Here is a 12,181-nt window from a genome sequence, read left to right on the forward strand (position 1 = left end):
AGGCATTTTACCGGGTGCTCTTCCCGAGCCCTGGGAGACAGAGCAGGGTCTGCCTCGGTGCGCTGGGGGAAGAGCCAGGCTGTGTGCACATTTCTTGCCTTGGGACCTTTAACCCTTCTTAGCCTGGGTGTCTCTTGGAGGTATCATAAATAAAGAGGGAAATGAGACAATGCAGCTGCTTTAGAATCAGTTTTTGCTTTTATTTGTGATGGAACCTTGTTAATTGTTGGTGCAATAATTACGCAAGTGACTGTGATAGGGACCATTTAGTTCAAGATTCTCTGTGACCTTGAAGTTAAGACCTTACCTTCTTCCTTTCTCCCCCCACTTTCTCTTACCCCTCCTTTACTAGCTGTCACATATGAATAAACTACATTAAAATAACAAACCCACACTAATTAGCTGATTGTGCTGGGAAGTGTGAGAGCAGAATTTCCTGTGTGTGTGAGAGCGAGCGAGCGAGCAGGCAAAGGGGCCTGATCAACTGATACCAACCCAATTTTCTCCCATATGACTGCCACACACCAGTCTGGTGCTCCAGCGCACACACGTGCCAGGGCTCCTGTCCTCTGTACTGGTTCTTTCTGGTCCACACTGGTTCTCTTCTCTGAGACTATGCGTAAACCCCATTAAGTGAATTCCTCACCGTCCCTAGGGTTAGGCTTGGGAAGCTGTTCTCCGTGCTACAGGTGCTTGGGAGCAGTTACTGGCTGGTGTGGTTTTGGCCGCCAACACGTCTGGGATGGAGCTGGGGACCTAAAAGCAGGTGGTGCTGCAGTCTGAAGGAGAGAGCAAGTGAAGCTTTTAACAGACTTCATATCCTGCCTGAGCCAGGAGCAAAGGCTGGTCTCTACCATATTCACCTGCCTGAGATGTCTGGGGCCTTCTGAGCGCAGTTCAGTCCCAGCATAAATACGTGCCTCTTTCTTGAGGCCAGTGGCATCCTTTGGTACCAGCAGGTTCAGAGCGTGCCTCTCACCGGGCTCTCCTGGCTGGGCTTCCACTCAGAGCTTAGGAAACAGATGGCAGTCCCACCTTTCAGAGGATGACGCTGGCTGTGCTTGAAGGCCCGTTGGGTTGGGACCAGCCATTTGCTGTTTGGGTTCGAGCTGTCTGATCCCACTAATGCCCTTCCTTGCTTCTCTCCCCTCTCTCTTTCCAGCTGAAAGAACTATATGCACTGACGCAACCTCAGGAAAACCCACAATGGCTGCCAAGCGCAAAGGCGGCCTGAAGCTAAATGCAATCTGTGCCAAGCTGAGCCGCCAGGTCGTCTTCGACCACGGGGGAGCCGAACAGGCACGAGTGGACAAGGGGCTGCAGCGGGAGAGCAGCAACAAGGACCTGCCTCAGCCTGGGACCAAGGAGCTGGGGACAGAGTTTTCAGATGGACTCAGCCGCGTGCAGAAGATCGAGGAGGACAAAAGGAGGGAGGTGATTGAGAAGTGGGTGAACGGGGAATACAACGAGGAGCCCTTGCTGGGGCGAGCGGAAGGCAAGGAATGTAAGGGCGCCGAGAGCGCGGAGGTGCCCCCCGAAGGGGTTTACATGGTGCAGCCCAAGGGCTGCAGTGATGAGGAAGACAACGGGGACGAGGCGGACGCTCTGAGGGGCTCGCAGGATGGCAACTTCTTGGATGACAGGGATTCTGACGGGCCGGCCTCAAAGGACGATGCCTACCGGTCCTCCAGTGGCGAGACAGGCTCCAAGCTGGGGGGAGGAACCACCTCAGGTAAGCCCTCTGCCCCTCCACCTCCCTGCGTGGGGCAGCTTCAGCGTCGCGTTTTCTGTGGGACAGACGAAGCTGTTGCTGTGTGTCCATGGCAGATACTGTCTGCATCTGGCAGCCGAGGAGGAGGGTGAAAGCCCCAATCCCCTTGCAGGGGCCTAGCATTTTGCTCTTGGGACCGTGCTGAGTTTGCCTCTGCTTCAGCCTCCCCTTCCCGAGAGTGGTGTTTGTTGGGGTGGATGTGGCTGGATGGCTCTTCCCAGACCATAGATCCCTTGGTGGAGTAGATCTCCCCCTGCAGACTCCTTCACACCATTCAGACGGAGATAGCTGTGGGGTGTGCTGGTTTTCTGGTTGTGTATTTCCGCATGGGCGGGAAAAAAGCAGAGTGCCCATGTGGCAAATCCCAGGTGGGTTCTGCAGCGCATTCCCACACACGCCGGCTGTGTGGCGCGTTGCATCGCAGGCGGGGTTGCGTAAACACGCTCATGCCCACATGTTGCACCTTACTCAATGGTAATGAACCCCGAGGTCAGAGTTGACCACGGGAGCCCGGGGCTGGAGGGGGAAAGCCCGCACCTCATCCTGCATTCATTTCAACCCGGTGCATGCTGCAGTCCAGCTGCCCGCGGAGGTGCCGGGCAGCCCCTTCCCCCGGCGTTCACGGGCAGGGCCGGCGCGGCCGCCTGCGAGAGCTCGGGGGCTCCCGGGGGCAGCTCCGGGAAGAGGCGCCGGGGAGGGGCTGCACCTGCGGCGGCCGGGGCCGGGACCGGGGCCGGGACCGGGGCCGACAGCCCGCGGGCGCCCACACCTGGGGCGGCGGGACCGGCACGGGCCCCACCCCGCCCAACGGCCGGCCGGGGCGAAGGTTCTGGAAGGAGCGGCTGCCGCCGTCGGAGGTAGGCGGGGGCGGCGGCTTTCCCCGGGGGAACGGGCGGGGAGGCCGAGCTGTGCCAGGGCAAGGCCGGGGTGGCCCCACGTCCCGTGCGGGACCCCGCCGAGCCCCGGCCGCTGCCCTCTGCTGCTCGGGGGCTCGGCGCTGCCGTGCTGGTAGCAAGCGTGGAGCGAGCCGCTGTCTAAGCGCTACCTGACCTTGTCCCTTATCCCTGGTTGGCCTGGCAGCCCAGGTGCCCCTTCCTGGGCGTCACGTAAGAGCCCGTAAGAGAGCCGTCCAACACGTAATGCATTGCCTTCCCTTCTTGCTGCTGCGTGTTCCCTCATCCCGGCTGGAGGGGCTGAGGGGTTACTGCTGGCCGTGGCGTGGCCTCCTTCACGAGGCAGGCCTGGGAGCGCTGCCCACAGGGTAGCACACCCTGAGGTCGGGTTTGCACTGGTGAAGCTGCCAGTACCAAACCTGGATGTCCCCCAGCGCTTCGGTCCGGGATGCCGACTTGCGTGCAGTTGCAAGGTGTTTTGCCCCAGGCTGTGTGTGCATTTCTCATTTTCAGATAGCTCCCACCTTATTTTTGTGGGTCATTCAAAAGCTGAATTCAGCAAGAGATGTTGGGGAAAGCCCCAGCTGAATTTCTTTCTCACTTCTGATACCCACGTTCCCCCCAGCCTGATTTTGGGGGGCATATGAGTGCTAAGCCTTGGTAAAAGCTTAGGGTAAATTGAATTCTCTCCATTAGGGCAGAGCAGCTCCCTCCCCCGATTTGTCACTCAGCTGGATTGGATCTGTAATTGAAAGATCTCCCCCTAATCTGCTCCACCTGCACGCACCCCTCCCCTGATCTCAGCACTTTGTGAATCCATCAAACTTTCCTCCTTTTGTGTGTGCGCGTGTTTTCTTCCTCCTGTTAATAATGCAGCCAAAACTCATCTCCGTCTGTCCGTTCCCCTTCTGGAGAGGCACATTCTCTAGTCTTCATGAGTTCAGTGGCAGCGCACATAATTATGCATATAAGATATAAACAGAGCTGTTTAATTATCCTTCGCCACATCAGTGACAGAGTAATTAACAAACATTGCAAGATCAATGAGGAAAAGTGTGACCTTCAGTTTCCTTTGATAGGAAAGCCCTTGTCGTTCCCAGACACAAGGTGATTGTGCCTGGACTCCGTTTTTAGTTTGTTTTAATTCCCCCCCATTTGCAGCTTCTATTTGCTACAAAAACTAAAAGGAGGGGAACTTAAATGTAAAAAATACGTTACCAAACTGGGGAAAATTAAAAGGAACTGAGGTTTTTCACTGGGGTAGGAGTTCTCAGTAAAAAAAATACAGTGGGGCTGTATTGTCAAAGGATTATGCAAAAAATGTATAAGCATTCATGGGGGGCTGAAGACTCATTTATGTTTGAGGCAGGTAATGGCACATGCAGGGTCCGGTTTACATATACAGCCCCATGGGATTTGACTTGCAAACAGACGTGCTGCCAGCTCTTGAGCGTCTGTTTCAAGAACCCTGTTGTAAATGTCGTTTGCAATGTTTCCCTGGAAAGCACAAACTGAAACATGTCTTGCTTTGGAAAGGACAAAGTTCTTTTCCTCTTCTGTCTTTTTCTGTCAATGTTCCAGAAAATGGATTTTAAGCTGTTCATCACCGAGTCCTCTCAGACCTGGTGTTCCTGGGTGCAAGTGCAAGTTTATTCCAGTGAGATCTGGAACCGCCTATACCAAAAAGGAGTTTTTTTTCCTGTGAGCTGGGGATAGCAGGAGGCAGTCAGGTCAAAGGAGAGGAATACAGCTCTGCCCTCCTGCTCAACGCGGCCTCGGGGCAGTCATCACAGGAACCTGGTTTTGAAGGTTCTGAGCGCCCGTTCCTCTCTCTGAGGACATAGAAGATACAGAGCTGGCAGTGCTCAGCAGCATTTAAAATTGAGCCCATACTTCTTTGATCAGCTGGAAACTTGCATAAAAAGCAGGAGCCACACAGAAAACCAGATCTTACATCTAGCTGGGCTTTCTTGATCAGTGGGGAAAGTGATCCTGATTATATGAGGCTGGGAAGGGTTCCTGCTTCTTGGAGTCCCAGTGTGTACACACACAGCCTGCTTTAAGGGACTTCAGCTACTGCTCGTGTCCTCCACTAGCACCTCCTGTAGTCTAATGCCAAATCCCTGCCACCTTTGTCTCCTTCCAGGGTGAGACAGTGAGGCTTGTTGTGCATCAGGCAGGAGTTGGCAAAGACTTGGTCCATGCTATTCAATCCTCATGCTTTGAAACAAGATGGGGAACATGCATGTATGGCATCCCTATTTCATTTTCTGAGCCACCCCTTGGAAACAAGGGACTAATGAGTTGGTGCTCAGTCTTGCCTTATGGGCCTCCTTCTCTGGTACACAGCTAAGGAAACATGTTCAGGAGTCGCATCTGTCAGGAGGTGGGTGTCAGAAGCTGATCTGGACATGCAGATACGTTTCTTCATTCACGCACCCTCTCCTGCACACTGGCTGACCCATAGTTCTCTACGCACATTTATATATAGCATTTACATTTCCCAGTACAGTCTCTGACAGATCCCTTTCCACAATCTCTCACTGACGCACACATACCCGGGGAGATTTTCCTATACAGTCCCATGTTCTTTACACTGCCTGTTACTTACATAGTGGGCTAAAGTAGTCACCAGGAGCTTTCCCCTGGACAAGCTTTCAAAGTTCTCCTTTCTTTTCTTAGCCTGTCGGCTAAGTCTCTTGGAAAGGGAATATTTGCCCTGTTTTCAACAAGGGGGGGTCTTCTCTTCGTAATTTCCTGGGGAGACTCCACTTGGGAGAACGTGCATGATGAGTGCCAGTTTCTTGCTTGTTATCCTATAGCCCCCAAGCCTACATGTTTTCCCTCCCAAGCAGAATAAAGGACAGAGCCCTGGCTGGGATGTCCCATCCCCCAGTATCCAGACCTTGCACTCCATTTGGGCTGTTTTGCTTTTCCATCCATATATAGTGTGCTGCTGCAGGCTATTTTTAGCCCCTTTTTTGCTAGCTTCGGATCCTTTGTGATACGATAGCTGCTCTGAGACACACAGATCTCTGCTCTTTGGCAATGCCCACAAATGGAGAGCAGCGGCAAGGGGAGAGGGAGCCCTTTTATTATCACATAGAAAAGGAGAGGAAAATGCAGTGCAGGGCTGGGGGAAGAAGACCCAGGGACAATGCTTCCTGTGCCTTCCAGGCCTGTGCACTTTTCACAGGGTTTCCCAGCCACTGTCCTGCTTCGCTTTTGTCTGTGTGGGGGTATGGGGAGGGTTTTCTGTCGAGCGGGTGATGATAATTACCTCTTCACTGTTGTTTGAAAGTGTATGTGAAATGAGTTGGCTGGGTCTCATACCATCTTTGTGGTGAGACAGCTCCCTTCCATGAGGTGCCTCCCCTTGAAGACCCTCTAGCCTTCTGGGTAGGTGCCTGTGCAAATAAATGAAGGTTGTCTTGGCTTGAGGATGTGTTGGTGGGCTCATGCTGGGATGAGTGAAGGTGCCTTTGCTAGGCAGTGAGTAGTGGGAACTGGCCAGGGTTTCATCTCAAATGCGGATGAGGAAAGACTGAGCAGCACTGGCAAAGGTGTTGATCAGGGAGGGTATCGCGATCATCTGGAACCAAATTTGAGCAAAGGAAAAGCAGAGTGTAAGGTGTTTTGGGGGATGAGAGGATTAAATCCAGGGTAGTGAAACCTGATCTCAAGCTCAAGACTTTGCAAAGCTCAAAAAAAGGTCTGAAAACTCCCCCTTTCCTATGGTCTTGGGTTTTGCATCTGATTGTTTGCACCAACTGAGGTCTCGCCACATGGGTTCCAAAGATGCTTTCCAAGACCAGGTGTGCAGATGAGAGGAAGTTTAAAAAGGAGCTGGTCTCCGACAATATTTTATTTTCTCCAGTGTTAAAAGAAAATACTAGGTTTCCTTGAATCTCCTCTCTGGATCTGTAATGTCTGTGGGGCCTGAACCGAGCTGGGATTTGTAAAACTGATTTCAGATGTGGGATTGAAAAAGAGGGTCTCCCCTCTTTTTTTTGTGTGCTGCAGGTTAGGATAAAGAAGGAAAGGGGTTGGCTGGCTTTCAGGGCAGCTGTTAAAGCTAGTGAAAATCACACTTAATAGTTTAATTTCCTATCAGATCCTCTCTGTGGTATTCTTTCTCCCCTTGCAGTTTGGCACAGGCTGGCTAGAGTTTTTCTGTGCAGTGCTTGGAAGTCAGGGCATTGTGAAGGAGGCTAGGGGATTGTTTTACAGGTCCAAAAAGAGAGGAAAAGCAGAACAGGGAAAGCAGATTTAACAGAAAGAGGGAAGTGTTAGACCCAGTAGGGATTTAATGGGTTTAATCACTTCTGTTGGGTCATAGGGTTACACTGAAATGGAGGTGGAGAAGAGAGAAAAAGAGGTAAAAAGGAGAACTGCTTTAAAGCAAGATGAAATTATTTATGATGTCTGTGTATGAAAGATAAAGTTGATGGCTTTGGTAGGGTGTTGGAGGGGCCACAGGAGAGGGCCAAGTGGGGAAGCACAGGTGAAGTGATCCTACCTCTGAGGATGGAGTAATACAGCCTTTCCTTGTGGTTTCCTTCTGACAAGTCTTGTTATTGGACACTGTGGGGCATGATTCTGCATTTAACATCCTTTAAGATTAATACTGACCCATGAGTTTGTGCGAGAACAAAAAGCTACAGCCTGAGCCAGACGCTGCAAGAGCATTGCCACCCATTCAGTAACTAACAGGGTGTTCATGCTGAAGTCAGGCATCCCAAAATCCCATGCAGGATGCTGGGCCTAAATGCCCAGAACTGGAAAGCCATTTTGGGCTAAACCAGATCCCAGCACTTAGCAGATGCATCTTTGTCCTTCTGCTTGCCGGCTCCAGGCACGTCCTTTGCATTGTCTTTCTCACGTACCACGTACACAGGCAACTAGTGCAGCAGCACTTCTGCTACATGAGCACAGCTATACTGGGCAATGCTGAAACAGGAATACGACCCTCATGGTCTTGCTCATTTTAGTGCCCATTACAAGCAGTCTCTTCCTCCGTATAGTCCTGTGGAAACTGATTTGTGGAAGCTGATGGCTATTGAACTTTGACTTACTCATTGGCTGGGTCTTGTGTGCGCAGAAATGCTCTCATGTATGTGCATGCCTGTACGTATGGCATCACTGGCTGTCAGATCCCCCAAATTTTAAGGGTCCGTTTTCAGGCTTTGGATCTGTTGACCTGTTCTGTGGCTGTGTCTTGGTGCCTTCCTTTTCCACTGTGTTTCAACGCAGTGTTGATTTGGTTTGGGCTGGACCCAGTGCCCAGAACCTCCATTCTGCTGCCAGTGTACCTGCCTGTGCTGGCTCCCTGTGAACGCGTGTGCTTGCTCATGAGAGCTAGAGCGAGTGATTGGAAAAGATGACGAGGGAGGTTTGAAGAACTCCTGCACACAGTAAATCTTTACTCTGCAGGAGAAAGCAAGAAGGAGAGGAGGAGGAGCGCTGTGTCAGACTGAAGCCTAAATGAGTCCAAGCTGGCACGTCAGAGCAATCTTTATTTCCTCCTTTACACTGATACTGGGTGACCTCCAGATGTGTGTTCTTCCCCTCCTGGTGGCCTGTGAAACTGCCTGAGGGAGTAGGGGAGGGAGGGAGGGAGAGACCCAACGAAGGACAGCTTTTGCTCATTCTTCCTCCCTATGATCACGCCTAGGAACACTAAGCCCTTCCTGGCCCTTCCCCAACCCACGCTCCAGAGAACAGGCTTTCCCCCCCTCTCTGGAGCCCACATCAAGACAACAGCTCTTTCTGTCCTCAGTCCAAATCCTGATGGAGAAAAGGCTGTTCCTTACCCATTTTGCACCTGCATGGACTTTTCCCTTTCCTGGTCTTACTGGAAGCTGTTCCTGGCTGCTCAGGAGGCTGCCTGTAGGTTTCCACAGCCTTCGCTGAACTGTGGCCCCTTTTCACGTGGAGAGTAGTAGCTCTCCAGTCACTGGGATTGAGAAGGAAGGGAGCAAGTTGGGTGAAAAGAAATCTTAGAAAATTGACAGGGAAGAGAAGGACTGCAACAGCTATGGGGAACTGTCCTGTCTTTGTCTTGCCTTCTCTTCTCCACTCCATCCCCCCACTCCTCACTGCCAAGCTTCTCGTGCTCTTCCCCCACCTTAATTCATCTCCATCTCTGCTGCTTTCCTTCTCTACTCGGCACTTTTCCATTCTGCCTTCCTCCTGCTCCACCCCATACATTGTCTTGCCCTGTCTCCCTTATCCGTTTCACACCATGCTGTCCTGCCTGCTCTCAGCCGTGCTGTTCACCAACACACATAGCATATCTCACGTTTCTACCCCCCCTTACACACGCAGACACACTGCTGTCTAGCCTCTGTGCACCTCCTTCCATATACAAACACACACAAGGACAGAACTGTACAAACCTTGGCGTATTGGCGTTGGTCTCACTTCCAGTAAAATTACTTTTTCTTCATATTAGGCCAAGGCAAGAGTGCAGAGACATTTATGAAACTTTGTTTAATGTACTGAAAAGCCATCGGCTAGAACATTTAGGAAATTGATTTTCCTGGCATTGATGAACTCTTTTTATTTTACCCCAGTATTAATTACTTTTTTTTTTTAAAACAAATTAATTTAAGAGTCGTAAAACCTAACAAGTGAGCCAAACGTCAGTAGATCATGTTCCCCTCTCCCCTTACTCCCCCTCCCCGCTACTAGTGCTGGTATGGGAGGAGAAGAAAAATCAACGCCTTGTGTGACGCTCTCGCTTTGGTTCTCTGTAGGGGAAGCTTCATCGCTGCGAGATTATGCCGCCACCACCATGAATGAGTTCCTGGGCATGTTTGGCTATGACGATCAGAACATGCGGGATGAGCTGGCCCGCAAGATCAGCTTTGACAAGCTAAATGCTGCTACCTCAGAGGCCACTGCGACTGCTGCCTCTCTCCCTGGCGAGGATGCCATGAGCAAACGAGCCCGCTTCTCCAAGTATGAGGAGTACATCCGCAAACTGAAAGCTGGAGAGCAGCTCTCTTGGCCCATGCACTTGGCCAAATCTGAGGAGTTGGGCTCCAAGCTGGGCAAAGAAACTTCCTCAGTGCTGGCACAGCCCATTCGGGTGCCAGGTCCAGATGCCTCCATGCTGACGGAGACCAAAGCCACCATCCTGCCGCTGCCCTCTCCCAGCAGTTCCCAGATGCAGGGCCTGATGTCACGGGCCTCCAAATATGACTTCTTCATTCAGAAGCTGAAGACAGGGGAGAGCATCAGGCCACAAAATGGCAACACTTACAAGAAGGCCTCCAAGTATGACCTAGAAAATGTCAAGTACTTGCACCTTTTCAAGCCTGGAGAAGGAAGCCCAGACATGGGAGGAGCCATCGCCTTCAAGACAGGCAAGGTAGGCCGGCCTTCCAAGTATGATGTGAGGAACATTCAGAAGCTTACTCCAGTAAAAGCTCCAACACCCAGCCTGGCCCCTGCTCCCCTCGCCAGTACCCCCAGCAGCACTCCTGTGGCTGGGCCAGAGCAGTCCGTCTCATTGCCATTCAACACTCCTGAGTACCTGAAATCAACTTTCTCCAAGACAGACTCCATCACAACTGGAACAGTCTCTACAGTAAAGTAAGTGTCCTCCCACTTTTCCTATCTTTGTATTAGTGGGGGATCATACCTAAAGTCTGTGTGTGGATCAGTGGGCAATTCCAGTTCTTGTGATGATAAATACTGCACTGGTCCTGTGATGTTTCTTTTTGCTCTCTGTTGGAGCGTCTGCTCCTCTGTTGCACCTTATATCTCTGTTTATCTTATTTGCATGAAGGATGTGGCCTGCCATTAGCAGTCACAGCCATGAATCTAGAGCCCACTAGCTCCTGGGTTCGTATGTTAAAATGAAAGATGAGGGAACATGGTGCTGTCAGCACTCTAAGGTCAAGGTTGTAACTACTTTACTTTCTCCTTCTTCCAGTTCCCCAGGCACCCAGCTGTGTCAGTAGGAGAACCTGATTCTTGCTTCCATTTAACTCAGTGGCAAAACTCTGCTGACTTTACTGTTACCAAGATGGGGCTTTTTGTTTGTCCCAGAACTCAGAAGACATTTTGGTGCCTAATTCCCATCAATTTTCATGGGAGTTAGGCATATACATACTTCTGTGGGGCCAGGCCTGTGTATTCTTAATTTGCTTGTTCCTTACACAAATAGAGGTGATTCAATTACCCCTCAGACTGGGCAAACTCATTAGCCCAATTACCACTAATAACCTCCTACACATACATTGCTGGCAATCTCTGCAGCGATGCCATTGACTGAATGGAGATATCTGAAGGCCTTGCCAAACCTTGGATTACTTTTTAATGTGGCTTCCAGAGGTGGTGGCTGTAGAAAAGCTACATGTGTATGTGAGGCTGCAAACAGGGAGGAAGGGAGGGACTTCTCTGCTTTCTTGTCATGGTTTGGATTTACTTGTTTCTCACTGTGAACCTCGGGCTGTTGTGAGCTGTGAATCCCATGGGGTCATTTGTAGTAAGTCTAGAACCTCTGGCCTGCACTTCTGTGGCAAATGTCATCACATGCACCCTACTGTGTTGCCCTCTGGTAAGGAGGATGTTTAATAGGTGGACCTGGGAGGCCTTGGGCTGAATCCTCACTTGAATGCTCTTTGCAGTCTCAGGCAAGTCTGCATCCCCCACTTTTCCATGTTTCCCCATTGGAAGGCAGAGCTAATGCTACCTGTCTTCCATGTGAAACGGTCATTTCCCAACTGCCCACAGACAGATTTGGGAGCTCTATGGTTAAGGTGTATGGGAAAGGGCAGAGGATTATTAACATCTGCACCTGGCCCCCGCTCAGGATGAACCCTGTGTGTGCTCCAGATGGCAGGCAGGGACTCCTATTACTAAAAAACACTGCGATGTAAACATTCCTGTAGGCACAGTGCCTTGTTGTGATGGGTGACTTGGCCAGGGGCTTTGTGCCTGAAGAGTCTGCAGAACGCTCAGCTGCCTGGAGTTCAGTGGCCATCCTAGAGCTGTGCTTGGGGGCCTGTGAGCCTCCTCTTATCTGCTTTGGTGTTGCACTGGGATCCCAGTTTGATTTCCTTTCTCTTGCTCATTTCCTGCCACTTGCAGGTGTGGGTTTGCAGCACCATGGTGATCCCTCCTCTAGCCACAGGACTTCCTCGACTGGGGCATCATGATAGGGCTGCAACAAGAATGGAGGTGACCAGGACTTTCAACCTGGCAGTTCCCGGTGTCCTGATCGCACATTGGAGTACAGAAGGGGCTCTGGTCCCTTCAGGCTGCTTACTAGATACAGGCTTTCGTGATAAAAGAAAGCAGCCCGTTAATTGTGCTGGTGGAGGAAGTGCTAACTGTGGTATCTGGGACCTGCCTTTCCATTCACAGTCCCCACTGGGACCGGATAACCTGGCAGGAATTACCCCTTACTCTCACACGTATGCACATATACCCTCGCCATGGGTTTAAACTCTCTAACATCTAATGCTATTAACCTGCCCTGAACTAATCTACCTACTTCAAGTGA

The 12,181-nt window shown here is 51.2% G+C and overlaps 1 protein-coding gene across 6 annotated transcripts in view; it reads left to right on the top strand.

Moving 5' to 3' along the window:
* Positions 1–12,181, top strand: part of CASZ1 (castor zinc finger 1) — a 110,382-nt gene that overhangs the window by 59,511 nt on the left and 38,690 nt on the right. For all 6 annotated transcript variants that reach the window (XM_075520521.1, XM_075520518.1, XM_075520522.1 and 3 more), the window contains exons 2-3: positions 1,163–1,732; positions 9,423–10,263. In XM_075520521.1, the coding sequence (XP_075376636.1) occupies positions 1,163–1,732; positions 9,423–10,263 (1,411 nt within the window). The remainder of the gene's footprint in view (positions 1–1,162; positions 1,733–9,422; positions 10,264–12,181) is intronic.

Source organism: Mycteria americana, chromosome 18 (genome assembly GCF_035582795.1).
Source record: "Mycteria americana isolate JAX WOST 10 ecotype Jacksonville Zoo and Gardens chromosome 18, USCA_MyAme_1.0, whole genome shotgun sequence".
In the NCBI taxonomy this organism is placed as follows: Eukaryota; Metazoa; Chordata; class Aves; order Ciconiiformes; family Ciconiidae; genus Mycteria; species Mycteria americana.